At 35.9% G+C, this 20,278-nt stretch overlaps 2 protein-coding genes across 6 annotated transcripts; one reads left to right on the top strand and one right to left on the bottom strand.

Annotated features, from left to right (window-relative positions):
- The first annotated feature begins 65 nt into the window (after positions 1-65).
- On the top strand, positions 66-9,268 carry LOC116172389 (rho guanine nucleotide exchange factor 7-like). 5 transcript variants are annotated; one of them, XM_031489596.1, is made up of 9 exons: positions 66-299; positions 615-720; positions 770-884; positions 946-1,099; positions 3,344-3,562; positions 3,610-3,808; positions 3,860-4,081; positions 4,129-4,365; positions 4,504-5,268. In XM_031489596.1, exons 2-9 carry the CDS (start codon positions 637-639, stop codon positions 4,651-4,653), a joined length of 1,380 nt encoding a protein of 459 aa, XP_031345456.1. In that variant the 5' UTR covers positions 66-299; positions 615-636; the 3' UTR covers positions 4,654-5,268. The 5 variants fall into 5 exon arrangements, with proteins under 5 accessions (XP_031345456.1, XP_031345457.1, XP_031345453.1 ...); XM_031489597.1 differs by lacking the exon at positions 4,504-5,268 and adding an exon at positions 9,075-9,268 and having other exon boundaries at positions 67-299; positions 770-890; XM_031489593.1 differs by having other exon boundaries at positions 67-299; positions 770-890; positions 4,504-5,254.
- Positions 9,269-11,108: 1,840 nt separating this feature from the next.
- LOC116170397 (cytochrome b5-like) lies at positions 11,109-11,834 on the bottom strand. The gene has a single exon (XM_031486764.1). The coding sequence runs from the start codon at positions 11,609-11,611 to the stop codon at positions 11,234-11,236; it is 378 nt and encodes a 125-aa protein (XP_031342624.1). The 5' UTR covers positions 11,612-11,834; the 3' UTR covers positions 11,109-11,233.
- Positions 11,835-20,278: the final 8,444 nt, after the last annotated feature.

Here is a 20,278-nt window from a genome sequence, read left to right as displayed (position 1 = left end):
GTGAGACGCCACTGGTATAAGTTGGTAGGAAATAATGTTGGCAATAGTTCACACCAAAATTTGGTGATAAATATAAATTTGAGGTTAACGTTTTCTTTATTTATTATTATTTTTTTTATAAATATACATTTTTTTAAATAATGTGGGTAGTCTTTGTGAGGAATTTCACGTATCCCTGTGTGTATACAATGAAAAATATATAATTTCTGCCATAAAGTCTCTTACTGTTTGTGCTATAGTCTATAATATTTTGAATTAATTGAAATTGTGACTCAATGAAGTGTTGGTTAAATTAATAGGTAGGTATCGTTGCCATTCTGCACGGGCATTATTGCCAATTACTCGCCTATCCAGATCTATAACATCTATTTAGTCCACATTATTTTATTGAGCATTATAAAAGCGCATGTGTACTTTTTTGGCACCACTCCAATTTAACGTATATTGGTCCGGTGCCAAGAATGCGACAACATTCACAATTTATTTTTTTCTATAAGACGCTAAGATAGAAACTTGTGAATACATCCGCTTTTTGCAATCAAAGTTGACTGTTTTTGGGTGTGGTATCGTAGCAATTTTTGTGGAGCGTGTTTCTACTTAATTTTTATTTATAGCCGCTACCGGGAATTGTTGTTTATGAATGGAATTAACACAAATATGGCGTCCGAACCCTTGATTGTTCAAGCGATATACTCGTTTAAGGGTACAAATAACGACGAAGTAAGTACATGGTTTGCCAGTGTACTTAATGATAATGACTGCTTTTCAGTTGTGCTTTAAGAAAGGAGACCAAATTACGATCACCCAGAAGGAAGAGGGTGGTTGGTGGGAAGGCACATTGGGCGATAAAACTGGGTGGTTTCCTAGCAATTATGTGAAAGAATGTAAAGGTTTGGAATTTACAGATTCTTGAAATGCCCACTTTATGTTTTTTATGTGTTTTAGATTTTCAGACAGCTAATGCAGCATCTACTAGTTCGCAACAGAAGCAGTATAGAGCAGTTGTTTTAAAAGATTTGATCGATTCTGAAAATGCTCATATTTCAGAACAGCAAGGAGTGGTTCATAATTTTCTTCAGCCGCTTGAAAAAAGCTCAGTGTAAGTTAGTTTGGCACCTAAAATCTCATTTTTTTTGTACCAAAAGTAGGTATGATATGTGGTGTTACTTTATTGTATGGTTTTATTTGGTTTAAGAAATTGTAGTCTGTAAACCCTTGCACATTTTCATCGATGGTATCGAATAAACGTGCCGTCATTAGTAATGCCTTGACGTTGATCAAAATCAAATGAATCAATTTTTTTATTTAAAGCAGTTATTCTTATAGGCGTGTTAACGAGAAATGTGATACGTATGCGATTATGCGATGTGTCAGAACCAAAATTTGCAACTCCCTACTCTCCAGAAATTGAAAAATATGCTCAGATGTATTCGAAATGGCCCAAATTTGATACCCATCTCACCCTTTAAGCAGGATTGCTACTGGTCGCTTTAGCCGTTTTCAAAAATTTGGTTTTGATTTTGTAATTTAGTGAACGTAGGGAAAGTTACACAAGTACTGCTTCATAGGAACATGAACGAAAGTACGTCTGGAAATAAAAAGCGATAAAAAGATGTGCATTTTGAGATAAGCATTGTTTAGACCGTGTGTGCGTGGTTTTTTAAATTAGATAAAATTTTCTTTTTTTTCTAAATGCTCCCTTTTATTATGTATTCAACGAATTTAAGATTTTCCGTACCTATCTGTTCTGGTTTTTGACATATGTCAATTTTTCTGTAAAAATTTAGAAATGCAAGGGTCCACTCAAAAATTCATATCTCTAAAGCTGGATTCATATGAATACGAAATCCGACAATACGATCATCCGAAATGCTTATGATTGGTCAATAGTTTGAAATGTCATTTCAAATTATTGACCAATCATAAGCATTTCGGATGATCGTATCGTCAGATTTCGTATTCATGTGGATCCAGCTTTAAACCATTCAAGAGAAGTGAGTGCTTTTTCGTACTTCCGAGACTAAAGTGACAACTTCACTCCATCATGACAAGTACTGAAGTGTCACTTTTTGTCCCGCCGGGATTAAATTTGGACGAAAATCCCGGAAGGATGAAATTACTAACAAGGCAATTTCAGTAGGTTGTTCCACATTTTGTATACTGTACTACTTCTTAAACGCATTGTACTGCTGCTCATATAGTTTTTTGGATTTCGGTGGTTTCAATTCTTTACCTAGCTTGGCTGCTTTTTATCAATATCAAATACACGTTTGTCACCCACCACCAAAATTATGACACTAGCAATGACAGTTCCTATGGTAACTTGTTGAGCAGCGATTTTTTGAAAGAACGCGTTCTCAAACTCCATACATATTAAGTGTCAGTTTCGGAAGTACGAAAAATATCGTATATACCTTGCGACTGAAGTAGTGGTCTTAATCCCTCAGGTAAATTATGGCCCTCCCTTCGGTCGGGCCATAAACTTTACCTTCGGGATTAAAAGTACTACTTCACTCCCGCGGTATATAATATACTATTTTTTATAATTGGATTTTTAAAGTCTAATGAATTTTTGAGTGGTCGCCGAAAGTTTTGAAAATGTTTCAAAGGCTGCTGCGATTTTTCAAAATTAGTAATAATAAATGGCAAAAAAACTAACGGATATAGGCATACCGAATGTTAACACAAGTGGCCCTAAAATTTAAATCTACATGCATTTCTGGCATCATAAATACTAGTTGTAATTTGAAAAACTGAAGTTTTTAACATTTGTTGATTCCTAATTTTGAAAAATCCCAGCAGTCTTGGAAACCTTTTGAAGACTTTCATCGGTCACTTAAAAAATCCCTTAGATTTTATAGATTCGATTATAAAAACGAGCACCCACTTTATCTTGAACGGTCTAAAAGATATGTATGTTACCAGTTTTTATTTCGAGTTGAAAATCCCAAAGAATGTCGCTGCTATTTTTTTCAATCGCATCGTTAAGAAACTCCTGATAAATTGGTGAAAAATGCGAGTTACCTGCAGCGTGCAGACTCTTTTTTATGTTAAATTGGGAAGCTAGCCTCACTTGTAGCATGGCCATTCATTTATGAATAATAAAATTTACGAGAGGGAACATTTTTGAATTGGAGACGCGCCGGGATTAAATAAGTTCAATTAAAAGTCATTGTAAGAGAAGATTGTTTTCGCATCGGTAAAGTTCTGTGGCGCATTTGGGCAGCGCATTCTGCTATAGGTAAATAACATTTTAACCTGCGCACTTGCATTGTGTCAACGCGCCTTATGTTATTCTATTTGCTTGTACATTTACTCACTGTTTTATTCCCGCCATTTACAGATTATCTGCGGATGAATACAGACAACTGACCGGCAATTTTTTAGAAGTATTAGACACGCATCAGCAACTGTTGGCGTTAATCGAAGAGGAGGCGGCCAAGCCAAGCGAAGATCAACGAGTAGGTAGACTGTTTCTAAATTGGGCTCCACGAATTAAACTAGCGCATCAAGCTTATTGCTCGCTACATCCTAAAGCTGCTTTTATATTGGATAAATACAGGTAAACTAACAATGAGTAATGTGTCGAATTGTATTTGTAGTTATTAGAGATGAACTTACGACGTACATGGAGTCGTGCGGTGCGACGACACCTGGCGTTCTTGTGTTAACGATTGGTCTCAGTAAACCTTTTCGAAGGTTAGATAAATACTCGGGCATGCTGCAGGAGTTGGAGAGGCATTTGGAGGAGAGCCACGTTGATCGTGGCGATACGCAGCGATCGGTTGCAGTTTACAAGGACATTGCTGTAAGCTTTTATTGGTGGCCGTGTGCAGGTCACATTTAAATGTTCTTTCAGGCTACTTGTTTGGCAATCCGTCGTCAGAAAGAGCTTGAGTTGCAAGTTGTAACGGGTCCTGTGCGCGGTTGGGAAGGTCAAAGTTTGTCTAGTCTCGGCGACATAGTTTACATGGGTTCAGTCGCCGTTGGCCCTCAGCATCACGATCGCTATCTTGTGTTGTTTCCCTCAACCCTCTTAATACTCTCAGTTAGTCCCAGGTTTAGTGCTTTCATTTACGAGGTAAATTTCAAAGAGTACTGGCCGAGTGCAAATTTGTTTTCTCTCAGGGAAAGTTACCTTTAACCGGTATAACAGTTACAAGATTGGAAGATAGTGATCAGTACAAAAACGCGTTCGAGATAACAGGCCCTCTCATTGAAAAGCGGACTGCGATTTGCCAAAGTAAAGACGAAGCTAATCACTGGGTCGAGCTGTTACGAAAGCACATGCCTCATCGAATAAATGGTTCCAGTCCAAAGGTTTCTCCTTCCCAAGCAGAACTAGTTCCTCAACCACCACCACATGTAAGTAATTGTTTTTTAATCCAATCTATGAAAGTTATTTGGTTATGTCTTTTTCGTCCGTCGTTCCGCGCAATAGCTCAGTCCCTAGACTTTGTATCGACCTCAGGTTTTTGTTATATGAAAGCTTATGTGTTCCAGATGTGCAACTATCAAAAATTAATTCTGTCATCCATCACATTGTTGGTAAAACTCGGTCAAAAGTGTTATTTATGCATCAATTTTGTTGGGATAAAAAGTGAACTTTATTCCTTGATGCCCAAGAAGTGGTATTTTTGGTGCTCAAAATAGTTTTTGTCAAAATCGTTATTTATTCATCAATTTTCTTGAGAAAAAGACCAAACTCAACTGCTCGATACCAAAGAAGTGATCCATGTGTATTTTTGGCGACCAAAATATTTTAACCAAAGATGCCAGAATTGTTTCTCATGCGCCAATTTTCTTGGGAAAAGGCCAAACTCGATTGCTTAATTGTCAAGAAGTAGGTAATCCATGTGCTCTCCAAATATTTTTGCCTAAAAAATTTCAAAATAAACGTCTCAAATTCAAAGGTAGTCTGTCTGTCTGTCGATATGAGTGGGTTATGCAGGGAATACCCATGTAGTAGTGTTTTTGGTTTACTTGCTTGTAGCGTCGTGTTATTAAGCGAGATGCTTGTGGTTTCTCTCAATCGTGCGCTTGATGGCTTCATGTCCATCGATTTAAAAGAGAACAGATGGTCCAGTTAGGATGAAAATTTGCAGGTGGAATTTCTACATTGAAGTTGGCAAATTGGCAATGTAGGCAAAAAAATAAGGAAGACCCTTTTGACATTTCCGTCTCCGGGGGCTGCTCTGGTTGCGCCACTGACTGGACTACTTTATTGAACGACATTGAATTGGTACATTTTGCTTTTAAAAGGCAAGTTGTGCAATGGCGAGTTTAAAAATATAAGGTTAGCTAAATAGAATTCCTTTTAAAGGAATGGATTGGCTGGATTCCAAAAATGCACCAATCACATTTCGTATATTAATTATAGCCTTTTAACTAATAAACATGTTATAAACTGAAATATGTAGTTTTATGGTTTTATTCGTTCATGCGTTATTCTAAACGAATTTCCTATTACTGTAAACAGTAAAACTCGTTCGCGAGTTATCATGTACACAGGCGGGCGGACAGAAAGTCCAAATGATCAAAATTTAATTAGTTAATCACCTGACCATTGTCTACCTATTACTGAAAAGCGTGAATTATATACTATATACACAGACGAACGGATGGACGGACGGAAAGTCCAAAATCATGGACGAGCTCTGGCTTGCTCCTTTATAACTCTGATAAATCCGAAGTATTAGAAGGGATGGAAGAATCTTAACAAGCGATTTTATTGATGTATTGCTCCATTTGTAATTATTTGTAGAGTAGGGTGTGTAGATTAAAAACGAATGTTTCTCAAATAATTTACTTTATAATTTACTGTAGGTAATCGATTTCGAATCTAAGATTCACCATCAGACCGTAGCGTCTAAATTTTGCTGAATAATGAAATAAAATTGAAATATTTGGACATGTTAAAATTGATGGACGAGGACAAGTTAACTATTAAAATTCAAACGTCGATAGTGGAAGTAGAAATGGTAAACGCGAGGGTAAACGTGTTGAATTTATAATATATTATATTTATAATATACACACATAACCTCAAATTCAACACGTTTACCATTTCTACTTCCACTATTGACGTTTGAATTTTATGTCCAAATATTTCAATTTCAATTTTATTTTATTCAGCAAAATTTAGACCTACAGTAAATTATAAAGTAAATTATTTGAGAAACATTCGTTTTTAATCTACATAACTTAAGAACCGGATCTTATTGGAATTTAAACAACCTAGGAAATGGAAGAATCAGGAGAACCTGATTATTTTAGAATCTGAAACCTAAGAATGGGAAAAATCCCGCAGAAATGAAATATTTTAAAGAATCTATGAACTGATGCAATGTGATAAGTGTAAAGAATGAAAAAATAGGGAGAACTGAAGGAATCTGAAGCGTTCCAAGAAGCGATAGAAGGATCTAAAGAAACTAAAGCTTTAAAGGGTCTGAAGAATTTGAAAAATTTGAGAAAACTGCGAAATCTGAATAATGTGTAGAATTGGAAGAAAATTGAGAAAGCCGCAGTATCTGAAAACAATTGAACTTTAAATGGAACATACTGTATTTACATAATATTAAAGGCGGTCTTTAGTTACTTACTAAAAGATCTACCGCGCATATTAAACATTCAATGTAAATGAAACCATTGTAAATGGAAAATGCAGTGTGTATTAATTTACCATGAATATCATTAATTGACTCAGAGTATTTAGTTAGGTGTTAAAGTTGTTTAATGAGAATGTTACCTTTTTTTTAAAATAAGCAAAATATACAACCCACACCTATTGAAAAAATATTACTTTCTTGAATATCGTGATAAGTAATATAGTAAGGTAGTAGTAGCTCCAATAATAAGGAAGTTGGCAATAGTAACAATTGGATTACAATAATAGGTACGGTTTTAAGAATTTTTGTTAGTTGGCCATGACTCGTTTAGTTAAAAAACAATGGGAGTACTAAAGCCTAACACAATATTAAATAACATTTTTACAATATCAAAAATATTCAATACCTAGCCAATATTTTGAAGATTGAAAACGATTTTATACTTCCCTTATTTTAGTGCTTAATAAGACATAGTTATAAACATTAAACATGGGAGGGGGGGGGGGGCAAATTTCCTGCATTTTTCTTTAAAGTTTTGTTCAATTTGTTCTTAAGCGTTTCTTAACTCTCTGTGCTTCTCACTTTTTCACATCACGTTCTTTCCCTAAATTTTCATCTCAAGATCATCCCAAGTTCCCCTTTAAAATCCCCCTAAGTATCTTTTATTTCCTCATAATTCTCTTTCAAAGTTCTCTTTAAATTGTTCAATTGAATCCTTCAATTTAACACAGTAAAGGTGTTCTAAAGGTGCATTTTTCTTTTTTTTGAGATGGATATTGAATTGGATCCTAGATTTTCGCTAAAAACATAATTTAGTGAGGAGGTAAACTTTTCAGCGTCTTTTGACATATTTAGTAAAGGAGTGAAATATCTGCGATGAGCAGCAAAAATGGTCTTGTCTCATCGCGAAAAAATGTGTGAATATTCAAAGAATCCCTATGGTTGCATAAGAACTGAGGAATTTAATTACACCGTAATTTTAGCAAGGTTAAAAATCGTAAGTTTTTTCTCTCGTTTTTTCTCCTATCATTATTTTTAATTCCCATAATCTACTTAACATAATCTGCTACAATTATGGGTAATTTGAGAATGAGAATTGCAATGTTGGTCAAATTTTATTATTAAACTATCCTAGTCAACTTTGTTTTTAAGGCACTTGTAGTCGGTAATTAAACCAGTGAATCTCTCATTTTGCCTCTATTTATCCCACCTTGTATCTTATGGTTTTCGAGATGCAACGAGTCACCCTTTAAGTTTGGACAACCTGTACAGGGCGTCTCAATTTAGAGCCCCTTTATCTGTAGGAACATTGAGAAACGGTGTTCACATCTTCGCGTCTTTTTTTTTCAAAAACTTCGATTATGCTGTCGTTTTGACCTATCGCAAATAATAATGTGGCAACTGTGCAATTTAAAAAATTTGCTGTGGATAGCACAGATACCACCTGCGCATGCGTATTCTGCCCAAAAGCTTTTCTGCTCTTCCTTTTATGTCTAAGAATTTGTGTACCAAATTTGGTTCCAATCGGTTCAGCCATTTAGGCGAAAAAGAGAGTACAGACGGACTGACAGACCGACATCATCAAAATTTTGATTAATTCTGATTCCTGGTGCTTCAAATTTCAAAACGTATATTTCCTTCAAAAAAATTGTGGGTTTTTTACCACAATGCAATATGGTGGTGGTGGTAAAAAATGGCTCAATCTCGGGCTCAATTTGTTTTTGATTTTACTCATTTTTTAAAATATCGAAAAATCACAAAGAATAGAACTATTTACACTCGTATTTTGAATTGGATTAGGTTTTTAATTTTACCTAATATTGTACGATTTTTTAGTTATAACGCAGAGTTGCGTTTTTTTCAAACGGATTATGAGTCTTTATTTAATTCCACTGTTCTGATAATGTATTTGTAAAAATGACATCTCAAAAATTGTTGAATTTGAAAGAGAACATTTTCGTGCTGTAACTGGAAAACCGTGCAATTTAGGAAAAAAAATAAAACCGTACTCTAATGTAAAATGTACAAGGTGTTCTTAAATATAATGTGAATACGGAAGGTGATAATATTTTGCCTTATTTTATGACTAAAAGTTCATATCAGGGTTCATATAAACATAGGTACTTAAAGGCTTCCAATCTACAAGGGTGTTCTACCGTACACAATTTAAACTATTTAATTTATAAACGACATATGCAAACACAAGATAACGGGCGATCAAAAATGAGTTGCTGTCGAGTCGCCTTTGGAAGTTCAAGTTAAATACGATATCTTATGTAAACAAAAATTCCAAAGGTGACTCGACTCATTTTTGATCGCATAGTACAATTTTCAATGTAAACTGTCAAAACTAAAAAAAAGTTATTATCCAAATAAAACCTGGGCCTACTGGACCATTTTAAAAGTTATAGTTTCATTTAATGATTTAACTACCGAAAATTGATTTTTGTTTTTTCTCTCGATAAGGGCCACAGATACGAAAAAATTACAAGAGACCAAAAAGTTTGTACAGAAAATGGAAAATTAACTTCTTGTGGCGCACCGAAAAAAGAAGAAGAGGTAGGAAATAGAACATGATCCCCGAAAAAACAGCACCCTGTAGATTCTCACTACGATTGACGTGACCAATGATGTACGCCCGTCAGCGTAACTTTTATTTCCTTTGAAAATACCTAACTGAGATATCATGGAAAAACAGAAAATGTCAAATTTCGTTTTCATTTTCCCTAGCTTAAATTGTCAGAAATGAGCGATTCCCGTTAGCATTTTTTCAGGGTGCTTTCCTTTGGAGAATCTGAATCTCTTATCATAATTTCCATAGCGCGCTAGATGTAGAAGCTTACAGGCTACTACTTTCTTATTTCTTATGGACGCCATATTGGATTTTTACCGAATGAGACAGAGGATAAAATAACAAATTCATTTGAATGCATCGTCATCATAGCCATGTTAATTCAGCAGATCTAGCTACCTTGGATGTCGTTGGAATGTGTATTTGATTTTGAAATAGAGTGTGATACGTCGTATTATTTTTAGCGCATTTTTTAAGAATTAAAAAATATGTGCGATTGTTTGCGTTCTGTCCGTCCGTCCGGGCCCACTTCTGTCGTTTCGAACTACTTCTAGGGGAATGTTCCTAGAGTCATGGAATTTTTTGCAGTAGGTAGCCTTCACCTTGAAGGTGTGCCAGACGGCCATCAAATTTCGCTGACTAAAAGGCCCCCCCCCCCCCGAATTATTTCCTGAGATGCTGTTTTTGAAAGTAAAACGTGCATAACTTTTACATACCAATTGGTGTCAGATTTTGCATACGCATGCCTTTAGTGGTGCTAAGTTAAAGTAAATAGAGAGGAGGAGGGGGGCACATGTTGTACCCTTCATGGTATTTTAATGAAAGGTCTCATCGAAATAAATTGGTTTGTATAAAGTATAACTTTCCCGTGCGACTTTTTTTCGAGATCAGTGAGCGGCGGGGCCTGAGGGGGGGGGGGGGTTAAAAATTAATTTTATCTCGCATTGTATTCTAGTATTCTAATTAAAGGTCTCGACGAAAGGAGCCCTTCTTTCTGTCCTCTTATCAAAGTACCGAGTGGAGGGCCAGAGGAGAGGAGTGGAACTAGTTTTATCCTTCATGGTACTCTAATGAAAGGTCTCAACGAAAGGAATTAATTTCTACCAACCATAGCCTTCCTCCTCGACCTCTTATCCTGATATTCCCTTATACCTCAAGAACGGATTGTCGAAAGAGGGTACTCACAAAGTGCGATTAAGACGTCTGCAAGAAATATATCCATTGGTATTGTCAAAACAAAAGCTATTTCGGTTAAAAAAATGCGCTTTATCTGTACAAGAGTTGTGCACAATTTATACTTGTTCTCTTTTTGGTGTTAGTGGATTTAGTTAGGGTCTTACACATAACCAAAACCCACTTTACAAGATTCCACTAATTTGAACCACTGTGTTCATGTGTGTACTGAAACTTTACCTAGGATATCTTACGAAGACTATGGATATCCTCAGACATCATCAAATATCTGCGGGTATCCACCGGATCTTCTCGGATATCTACGAACATTGTGCATATGGGTGAACACCCTTGGATGTCCACGGAGATTCTGAGATATCTGCGAAAATTTTTAGGATGTCTGCGGAGATCTACTACTGGACATCTACTCAGATTTCTCCCTCGGTTTGTACTATACTTACCATGTTCGAAAATAGGTGATTTTGGGAAACCGAGAACAGCTGTTGAAGAGCTCTTTTTGGTAGAAATATGTAGGAATTTTCTGCTGGGCGAAAGACCAACAGGTCTTTTTCACTAAATTCCCTGTGCTAGATGAGCGCCGGATCTTTTTCTCTGCCCAGTCTCTTTTAATCATTAGTCAATTAAACTGTTCTAATTAAATGAGTCCACATTACATAACTTGGTGCTCCACTGATTATAAGCGCAAGGCAGGCGTTTTTACTTACATGCTGTGTAGGACGAAAAATAAATCAAAATGATTGGCGAACCTTATCTATTTCAATTGTTGAGAGTGTGTTAGTCAATTTACAATAATTGCTATAATAGAGCTAGATTCGCGTTTAAGTAATAATACGGATTGAATAAAGTTAAATTTCCTAATCTAAAAGTAGTAATAATACAAGAAGATCGCTAATAATGCTATAATAATAGGAATAATTAACATTTTTTGCGAACTTGCTGATGTGTCCTTATCAGAAGTGTTCGACAGCCAATCTTCACCCTTTTGATCGATGTGTGTGTGCTCCGATGCGACTAATTCCCCAATTTTGTACTTCTTCATTAACTCCCTCGCGTCCGTCGAATGGCCAACATCTTCAAAATTCTCGGTCGCCTCGCCGCCCGCTTGGTCGATCAAAACCTCCTCTCCGCCGGGGTGTTCATTTAAAAATTCCGTGACATCGTAAACGCTATTGTGTATAATAATCCACGAACCATCCTTTTTGTTTTTAATTTCCGCCCTTGTAAGTGTTTTTGCCATACTTCAAATAGTTGCACTCGGCGCACGTTAGTACAGAAGCTCGCGTAATAATGGTAATTTTCTATCTGAAACAGATTCCAGTTTAGTTATCTTATCTATTGTACACTTCAGGGGATAGTGAGTACAAGTAAGGAGCAAACTTCACTGATAACAATCTACTTAACGTAAGTACTTTAAATTAGCGTTTGAATGGGAAATGACTGGCATGACTCGCGCAGTTTTTTCAAATGACCTTAACCCAAGTGAACGAAACACGCGTTGGTAGGGAGGAGGTCCAACATTTTACACGACCTATAATCAGCCAAATAAATTATTCTATCGTCTTCTGCACAAATATCCAAACCGCGCGATAATCTGCAGTTTATTTAACTAAAAAAAATTCGATTGTGTTACGGAAATTTTTCTATTTAAGGCAATGCCCCGTCTCGCAACTACTGATTAAAGCCTCTGTGAGTAGATTAATAATTAATTGGACCAGTCACGTTCCCATTTTGGACATCTCTATTTAACAACTTTTTGTGCAAATCGGCATTAGTCCAATTGAAAAAAATTCTTTGCAAAATTATATTTTGACCTCGCATAAGGACCGTAAGTAGTTCGTAGTTTCTATACCAAACAAAAAATTGGCGTATGAATGCGCCTGTAAACACGGGTCGATGGCATTTCTGTTATTTTTATTGCAATGGTAATTGTCACATTAGAAACTGTGTGAATTGAGATGTTTCCTCTTAACTTATTATGACACGAAATTTTATAATTACCATCTCATTATGCTCACGTAGAGTTTGAAGTAAATTATTCACAAATCCAAAGCTTCTCTTATACCATATGAAGCCCGTGTGCTTTGGCGTGTACTCTTTTAGAACGAGACATAGGTAAGGAAATGGAACCCTATGCCCTTAAAAGAATGAAGACTCTTCGTCAAAGAAATAAACCCCTAAAGAGCATCTAAAAAAAGCGGCAGAGCACCTCGGTGTGACCCTACGGGGTTATTGGATTTGATAATGGACTTGTTACATGTGGCATATAGGTCAACTGTGCAAAGTTTGTATTGAATAGGTTCAAGCGTTTGGCAGAGATAGAGAGGCGTGACCCCAAGGGATCATTGGATTTGATCCATTTTCAATAGGCTTGTTACATGCGGCACATAGGTCAACTGTGTAAAGTTTGAACCAAATCGGTCCAAGCGTTTGACAGTTATTGTGTTCACGGACGGACGGACAGACGGACACTGTCGACTCCCCTATAAAGTTTGCATCGCTTTGCTCTGCCGCTTAATAAACAAGTACATCCGAAGTTTTAGTTAAATTCAAATAACTTTATTTGCACGGTGCAAAGAGCTACTCCATACCATCACATTAGCACTAACGGCGTTTTTCCCAATGTCGAAAAATTTTTTGGTGGTAGGTGGAGGTACTTTCAAAACAAACCAAGGTAAGGTTAACAACGAAAGTGTTTCTTTTAAAGAGATATCTATGGCCATCCTTGACTATTTTGAAGATATTTATGTTTTAAGCAAAAGATTGACAGTTAAGGCGAGTACTTTGAGGCTTTGTATCTCGGTGATTATTAGACGTAAAACAATGAAATTTTGGGGGCCTCTATAAAAAATACTGGTTATTCGAATAATCATACTCATTTTTTATAATAAGCTAATCTTCACAAATTACAAAAATATTGCTGTTTAAGTTTTTTAAAAAAATTTTTAATGGAATGTCCATTTTTTATTTCAGATATTAATCTAGGCAACTTTGTTTTTCGATTGACATGCAATATCCTATGCCTACAATTGATAGTTTTCAAGTTATTTACATTTTTCTTAGTAGGTAAAGTATTTTTTTTTACAAATCATGGTTGCCATGAACAATACAAATCACGATTGCCATTGAAATTTCAATTAATAATATCTGCCAAACCAAGCGTTAGCGTTCTTTTGATTTTTAGGTAATGGCTAATGTTTGAACTTAATGATTTATAGAATGCTATAAGAACGTGAATTGTACTTTAGATTTATTCAATGCACATTTTCCCACAAGAAGAAGGCCAACGAGAAAAAAATTGGAATGCCGTGTTGAATTGCCAAATCGGGAAGTTTTACTGCCCAAAGGATCAATGTCTTGGCATTTTTTGAAGCTCATCCAACCGCATCCATTAATGATGCCTAAAAACATTTTGATCTACCATATTCATCAATTTATAGAGTTTTGAAGAAGCATAAGTGCAAAGCTTTTTGGATTCAATTTGTACACCGTTTACAGTCCCAAGACCCACCAAAACCGGGTGGGTCACTGGGAGTGAATGCTGATCAAATGATGAAGAAGACCACAAACTTTTTAGGCCAAATATACTATAGCGATGAAGCAAAGATTCATGAAAAATGGGATGTTTCAACAGGTAATAATAGATCATTACTGCGAGAACCCTTACGTATATAAATGACTTACCTCAATTCATTGACAATGGAATTACGTTTATGTACGCTGACGACACTGCAGTAGTGGTGAGTGCTGACAACACCGACCACGCTTTAGAGAAACTAAAGTTGGTCATTAAGGAATTTATTTCTTGGTGTGGTGCAAACAGACTGGACATAAACTCAGATAAAACTGTGATCATGCGTATGGCTAAGTTCGCTCGAACTGCAAGTCAGGATCATCAGATACTCATTGAGAACGTGATGATTTCTTGTGCTCCTCATACAACCTATCTGGGTGTCAAAATAGATTGCAATTTATCATGGAACTACCACGTTGAACACGTTATCGCCAAGTTGAATTCTGCCTATTATTTGTTGTTTCAATTAAAGCAAAAATTTGATTCCAATATGCTAATTAGAGCTTATTACGCAGTGGTCACACTTGAGCTACAACATTGCTTGTTGGGGATCGAGCAGGCAAGCATACAGACTCTTCATTCTTCAAAAACGCATAATTCGTCTGATATGCAACCTCACATATTTAGAAACGTGCAAATACACCTTCGTAAAATTTAAAATCTTACCATTGCCCTGTATTTATATCCAAAAAATTCTTCATTATGTGCATAAAAACATTAAGAAATTTGTTACAGTAGGTAAAATGCATGGACACACACAAGAGGGAAACACAACATTGCAATTCGCAAACACAACCATACCTCTTATAAAACCTTCCATTTTCATCAGGCCTCGGTACTGTTTAATGCTCCTCCCAAAACATTGAAGAAATCTCAACGCATCATGAATTTAAAACAATCTCAACAAAATTATACAAAGCAACTCATTTTTATTCCGGGTACAGGAACTTCAAAAACATATTGCTATTCTAGGTTCGCTTGATATTTTATAGTATAGTCTATATAGTATGTATACAGTTTTTATGTCGTTTGTTTATTCTAATATGTCTGTTATATAATATCCCTTGACGTTTCGATAATTGTAATTCACAATTCTAAGAATAAATCACTATTATTATTATTGTCGGTGTATCTTGTGAGAACTCAGGTCTAGCCTGGTTAACTAATCGCACGGATTAAAATCAAGTAACGATTAGTGTCTGTGTCTGTGTCTGGTGAAGTTATGTAGGGTCAAAAAAAAATCACACACGTACATACATTGGAAATCTAGGGATAGTATGTAATTCGTACTTACCAACATACCTATTGATGGGCACAATAGCCAACGCTATCAGGAAAGAGGAAAACAAAACAAAAAAATCATTATTATAATTCCTGTAATTTTATTAAATGGAGTTTATTGTGTAAGTGTTTCTTTGGCTTTGCGTTTGGGTTGAATACGAGTGGGTTGTAATAACGTGGTGTGTTTCTGTGAAGAAGGAGTTTTGTGTTTTTTAATTGTATTTATGGTGTTTCTTTGTTCCTGAGGTCGTATTTGTGAGGTTGCTTGGGTTTTTGGTGGAGATATTGCAGTATTTTGTGAGCCTGTGATGCTGTTAAGGTTTTTGAGCTTCGGTTGTATACGAGTGGGTTGTTTCTGAGAAGAAGGAGTATTGTGTTTTTTAAGTGTGCTAGGGCGTGTAACTTTATTGGGTGGACCTGTCTTTGTGGTGCATGTTGTGTTACTTGTATTTATCGTGGTTCTTTGTTTTTGAGGTTGTATTTGTGAGGTTGCTTGGGTGTTTGGTGGAGATATTCCAGTATGTTGTGAGCCTGTAGTGCTGTTAAGGTTTTTGCGTTTCGGTTGAATACGAGTGGGTTGCTTCTGAGAAGTAGAAGTATTGTGTTTTTTAACTGTGCTAGCGCGTGTAACTTTATTGGGTGGACCTGTCTTTGTAGTGCATGTTGCGTTACTTGTATTTATTGTGTTTCTTTGTTCTTGAGGTTGTATTTGTGTGTTTGCTTGGGTTATTGGTGGAGACGTTACAGTATTTTGTGAGCCTGTAGTGCTGTTAAGGTTTTTGCGTTTGGATTGAATACGAGTGGGTTGTGATAACGTGGTGTGTTTCCGAGAAGAAAGAGTATTGTGTTTTTTAGCTGTGCTAAGCCGTGTAACTTTATTGGGTGAGGACGTCTTTGTAGTGCATGTTGCGTTACTTGTATTTATTGCGTTTGTTTGTTCAGGAAGTTGTGTTTGTGTGGTTGGTTGAGTTAAGGGTGGAGATATTACAGTATGTTGTGTGTCATGTTGTGAGTCTAAAGTGCTGTTTAGGTTTTTGCGTTTGGGTTGAATACTAATGGGTCGCGATAATGTGGTTTGCTTCAGAGGTGAATCTCTGATTGTAGTATATGTTGTATCATTTGTTGTACTTGTTTGTTCGGTAAGTTGTATTTGTGTGTATGTTTGGGTTAGAGGTGGAGATATTACAGTATGTTGTGTACCGTGTTGTGAGCGAGTACTGTTGTTTACATGTATACGTTGTTGATCATTTGTGTATGTAGTATCTTGTGTTATGTTTAGAAATTTACGAACAATATGGCATGTGTTGATAATGACTGCTTTTTGTAAATGTTTGTATGTGTTTTTGTCTAAACCTAATAGTTGTAAATTGTGGTGTATTGTCTTTGGTATAACTCCGGTAGCACTAAGAATAATGGGAACTATAACAGTAGATTTCATTCTCCATTGCGTCTTAAGCTCGATAGCTATATCGGTGTATTTACGGTGTTTTTCTGCATGTGTTTTAGTTAAGTTGTTAGTGTTGGGTATGGCAATGTCTATAATACAAATGGATTTTTGTGTTTTATCTATAAGTGTAATATCTGGTCTATTATTGTGGATAGTTTTGTCTGTGAGTAGTGTCCTGTCCCAATATAATTTGTGTGTGTTGTTTTCAAGTATGATCTGTGGCGTGTATTTGTAGTATGGTGTCTTATCTGTTATGAGATTGTGTTTAAGTGCTAATTTTTGATGTATGATTTTAGCTACCTGATCGTGTCGATGTTTGTATTCAGTTTGTGCAAGTCGTGTGCATGCCGATATTATATGTTGGATTGTTTCTGATGTTTGTGAACAGAGTCGACAAGAATCATTTGTCACTGTTTTGTCTTTATGTATGTGTTTTTTATAGTTACGTGTGTTAATGACCTGGTCTTGTATTGCTAACATGAAACCCTCAGTCTCCGGGAAGACATCACATTCAGACAACCAACTGTGCGTTGCTATAGAATCAACACAATCCTGGCTAACCTCTTGTGGAAATCGTCCATGTAAAGGCTTTTGGTTCCATGTTTGTATGTTATTTGTGATGTATGTAATTTTGGATGTGGGTGGGAGTATATTAGTTTCGTGTAGGTTAAGTGGTGTGTAAGATTTGTCTGCATATGTTACTGTTTTGTGTAAGACTGAAGTATCTGATTTGTTATAAAAGTATTGTCGTAAATTGTGTATTTGTGTTTGGTGCAATAGTTTTATATCTGTAAGTCCTCTACCTCCTTCCGAACGAGGAAGGTAAAGTCGTATAGTAGAGGAGTGAGGGTGATGTATATGGTGTTTTGTTAATAGTGTACGTGTGTTTCTCTGTATTTGTTCTAAATCTGTATTTGTCCAACGTATAATCCCAAAAGAGTATGTAAGCACTGGTGTGGCATAAGTGTTAATAGCTTTGATTGTATTTCTACCGTGTAATTTTGTTTTAAGTATACTGCGTACTCTTTGTAGGTATTGTGTGATAAGTGTTTGTTTTATACTCGTATGTTTAATGTGTGTGTTTTGCTGAAATCCAAGATACTTATAAGTTTCATTCTCGTCCATGGAATTTATTAAATTACCCTGTTCGAGCTCATAATCTAAATGTTGTCTTTTACCAGCTGTGATGTGTTGTGTTTTACATTTATCGATTCCAAAGTCCATTTGTATGTCACGTGAAAATGTTTCCGTGATGTGTAGAAGGTGATTAAGTTTTATGCTTGTGGAAGAGTATAATTTCAGATCGTCCATGTAAAACAGGTGTGTAATGTTGTGATGTATTTCGTGGTTATGTTTAATATTGTAGCCAAAGTTAGTAGTGTTTAACAAATATGAAAGTGGATTAAGAGCAAGACAAAACCAAAGTGGACTTAAAGAATCGCCTTGAAAAATGCCTCTTTTAATTTGTATTGGGTCAGTAATAAGTTTTGTGTCGTTTAGTGTAAGTGTTAACGTAGTGTTCCAACATGACATTATGTAATTGAGGAATTGTGTAATATTGTTGCTGACTTTGTATATTGAGAGTACTTGTTGTAACCAAGAGTGTGGTACTGAATCGAATGCTTTTTTGTAATCAATGTATGCAGTGTGTATGTTTCGTTTGTTATGTCTGGATTGTTCAAGTATTACAGAGTCTATAATGAGTTGCTCTTTACAGCCTCTGGAACACTTGGTACACCCTTTTTGTTCTTCGTATAAAATGTTGTTATCAGTACAGTGTTGGTATATTTTGTTTGTAATGCATGATGTAAGGATTTTGTATATTGTAGGAAGGCATGTAATTGGTCTATATTTAGATGGGTCTTGTGTATTGTTGTCTTTTGGGAGCATGTAAGTGATACCTTGTGTAAAGAATGCAGGAGTGCGATCTGGTGAATTAAGAAGTTCAGTAAATTGTTGCGCAAGGTAAGAGTGAGTGTAGGTAAAATATTTCCACCAAAAGTTGTGAATGTTATCAATGCCTGGACTTTTCCAGTTATGTAAGTGATTAATAGTTTGAATGATGTCTGTTGTAGTGATGTTTGTGTTATTCATAGGAGTAATGTATTCAGTGCGTGTGGTTTCTGTGGTAATCCACGGGGCGTGTGGATTGTGTTTAATGTCTTTGGTCCATAAGTCAGACCAGTATTGCTGAAGTGAGTGTAGAGATGGTGGAATGAGTTTTTCATTAGTGCTGTTTTGTGTTAGTGATCTGTAAAATAGTTTTTCGTTATGTTTAAATTGTGTGTTATGGCGCTTTCTGTCTGCAGTTTCCCTATAGCGTTTTAAACGGTTTGTGTATATTGATAGTTTTTGTGTGAGTGTATCTCTATGTTCGTTATAGTTTGTATTTTGTTCTCGTGTGGTGTGATTGTTTAGTTTTGTAGTTATGTGTTGTACTTGTCGTGTTAATTTTGAAGAACGAGTTCCTTGTATGTATTGTGTAATTCGACCCAAGTCACGTCTGATGTCATCGATGCGATTAATCAGGCGTTTTTCCCAAGCCGGGGGTGAGCGTTTTTTTGTTGTGTGGTGTTCTTTGTTTGTTGTTATTCTTGAACCGTTACATCTAGAAACTGCAACCGCACCGCAATACACAACATAGTGTAGTTGATGTAAGCTTGTGTTATCGTTAATGTAATTTGGTAAAATGTGATCATTTAGTGTTTTTGAAAGTGTGCGTAATTTTGTAGTGTGACTTTGTTTAGGAATTCGTGCTCTTTGTGTTGGGTCAGTGTTTGAGAATTCTAACAATGCATTGTCAAATTCTTTTTGAAGGGATGTGAGTGTTTGGTTTATGTGATTATTTGTATCTATCGATTGCTGGGGTGTCGCAAATGTCTGTATTTCAGAGTTGTTTAGAACGGGTGTATTATCTTGTACGATGATTGTGTTGTTTGTGTTGAGTAGTGCTTCAATTTCGTGCCTGATTTGTTCCTGTGTGTCTAATGTAAGGAGTGTATTTTTAATGATAACCCTACGTTGGTCTGCAATGCGTTGTTCTGTTAAATGTGATAAATGTGGGTATTGTTTAACGAAAGCTTGATGTAATTTACCTCTATATGTTGTCTTATCTGTCTCCAACTTCGTGATCTCCAGATACGTACCAAAAATGAAGCGATTCATCCCTTCGTCCCATTTCATACGTCTTTTGGAGGTTTCCTTTGCGCTGGTCCCATCCACAAGCGGTTGAGAAGCAGGCACAAAGGTTTATTATTATTATTATGGTCGGTGTTTCTTGTGAGAACTCAGGTCTAGCCTGGTTAACTAATCGCACGGATTAAAATCAAGTAACGATTAGTGTCTGTGTCTGTGTCTAGTGCAGTTATGTAGGGTTCTAAAGAAAAATAAAAATTAAAAAATAAAATAAATATTCGCACACTCACATTGGAAATCTAGGGATAGTATGTAATTCATACTTACCAACATAGCTATTAATGGCCATAGTCAACGCTATCAGGAAAGAAGAAAAAAAACAAAAATATCATTATAATAATTCCTGTAATTTTATTAAATAGAGTTTATTGTGTAAGTGTTTCTTTGGCTTTGCGTTTGGGTTGAATACG

The sequence above is a fragment of the Photinus pyralis genome, unplaced genomic scaffold, assembly GCF_008802855.1.
Source record: "Photinus pyralis isolate 1611_PpyrPB1 unplaced genomic scaffold, Ppyr1.3 Ppyr1.4_LG5, whole genome shotgun sequence".
In the NCBI taxonomy this organism is placed as follows: Eukaryota; Metazoa; Arthropoda; class Insecta; order Coleoptera; family Lampyridae; genus Photinus; species Photinus pyralis.
This window is presented reverse-complemented; position numbering and strand designations above follow the sequence as displayed.

Coding starts and splice junctions, on each gene's coding strand:
- LOC116172389 (XM_031489594.1), top strand. CDS start 637: ATGAATGGAATTAACACAAATATGGCGTCCGAACCCTTGATTGTTCAA. Junction 891..945: donor TTATGTGAAAGAATGTAAAG/GTTTGGAATTTA, acceptor TATGTGTTTTAG/ATTTTCAGACAGCTAATGCA. Junction 3,563..3,609: donor TTTATATTGGATAAATACAG/GTAAACTAACAA, acceptor TGTAGTTATTAG/AGATGAACTTACGACGTACA.
- LOC116170397 (XM_031486764.1), bottom strand. CDS start 11,611: ATGGCAAAAACACTTACAAGGGCGGAAATTAAAAACAAAAAGGATGGT.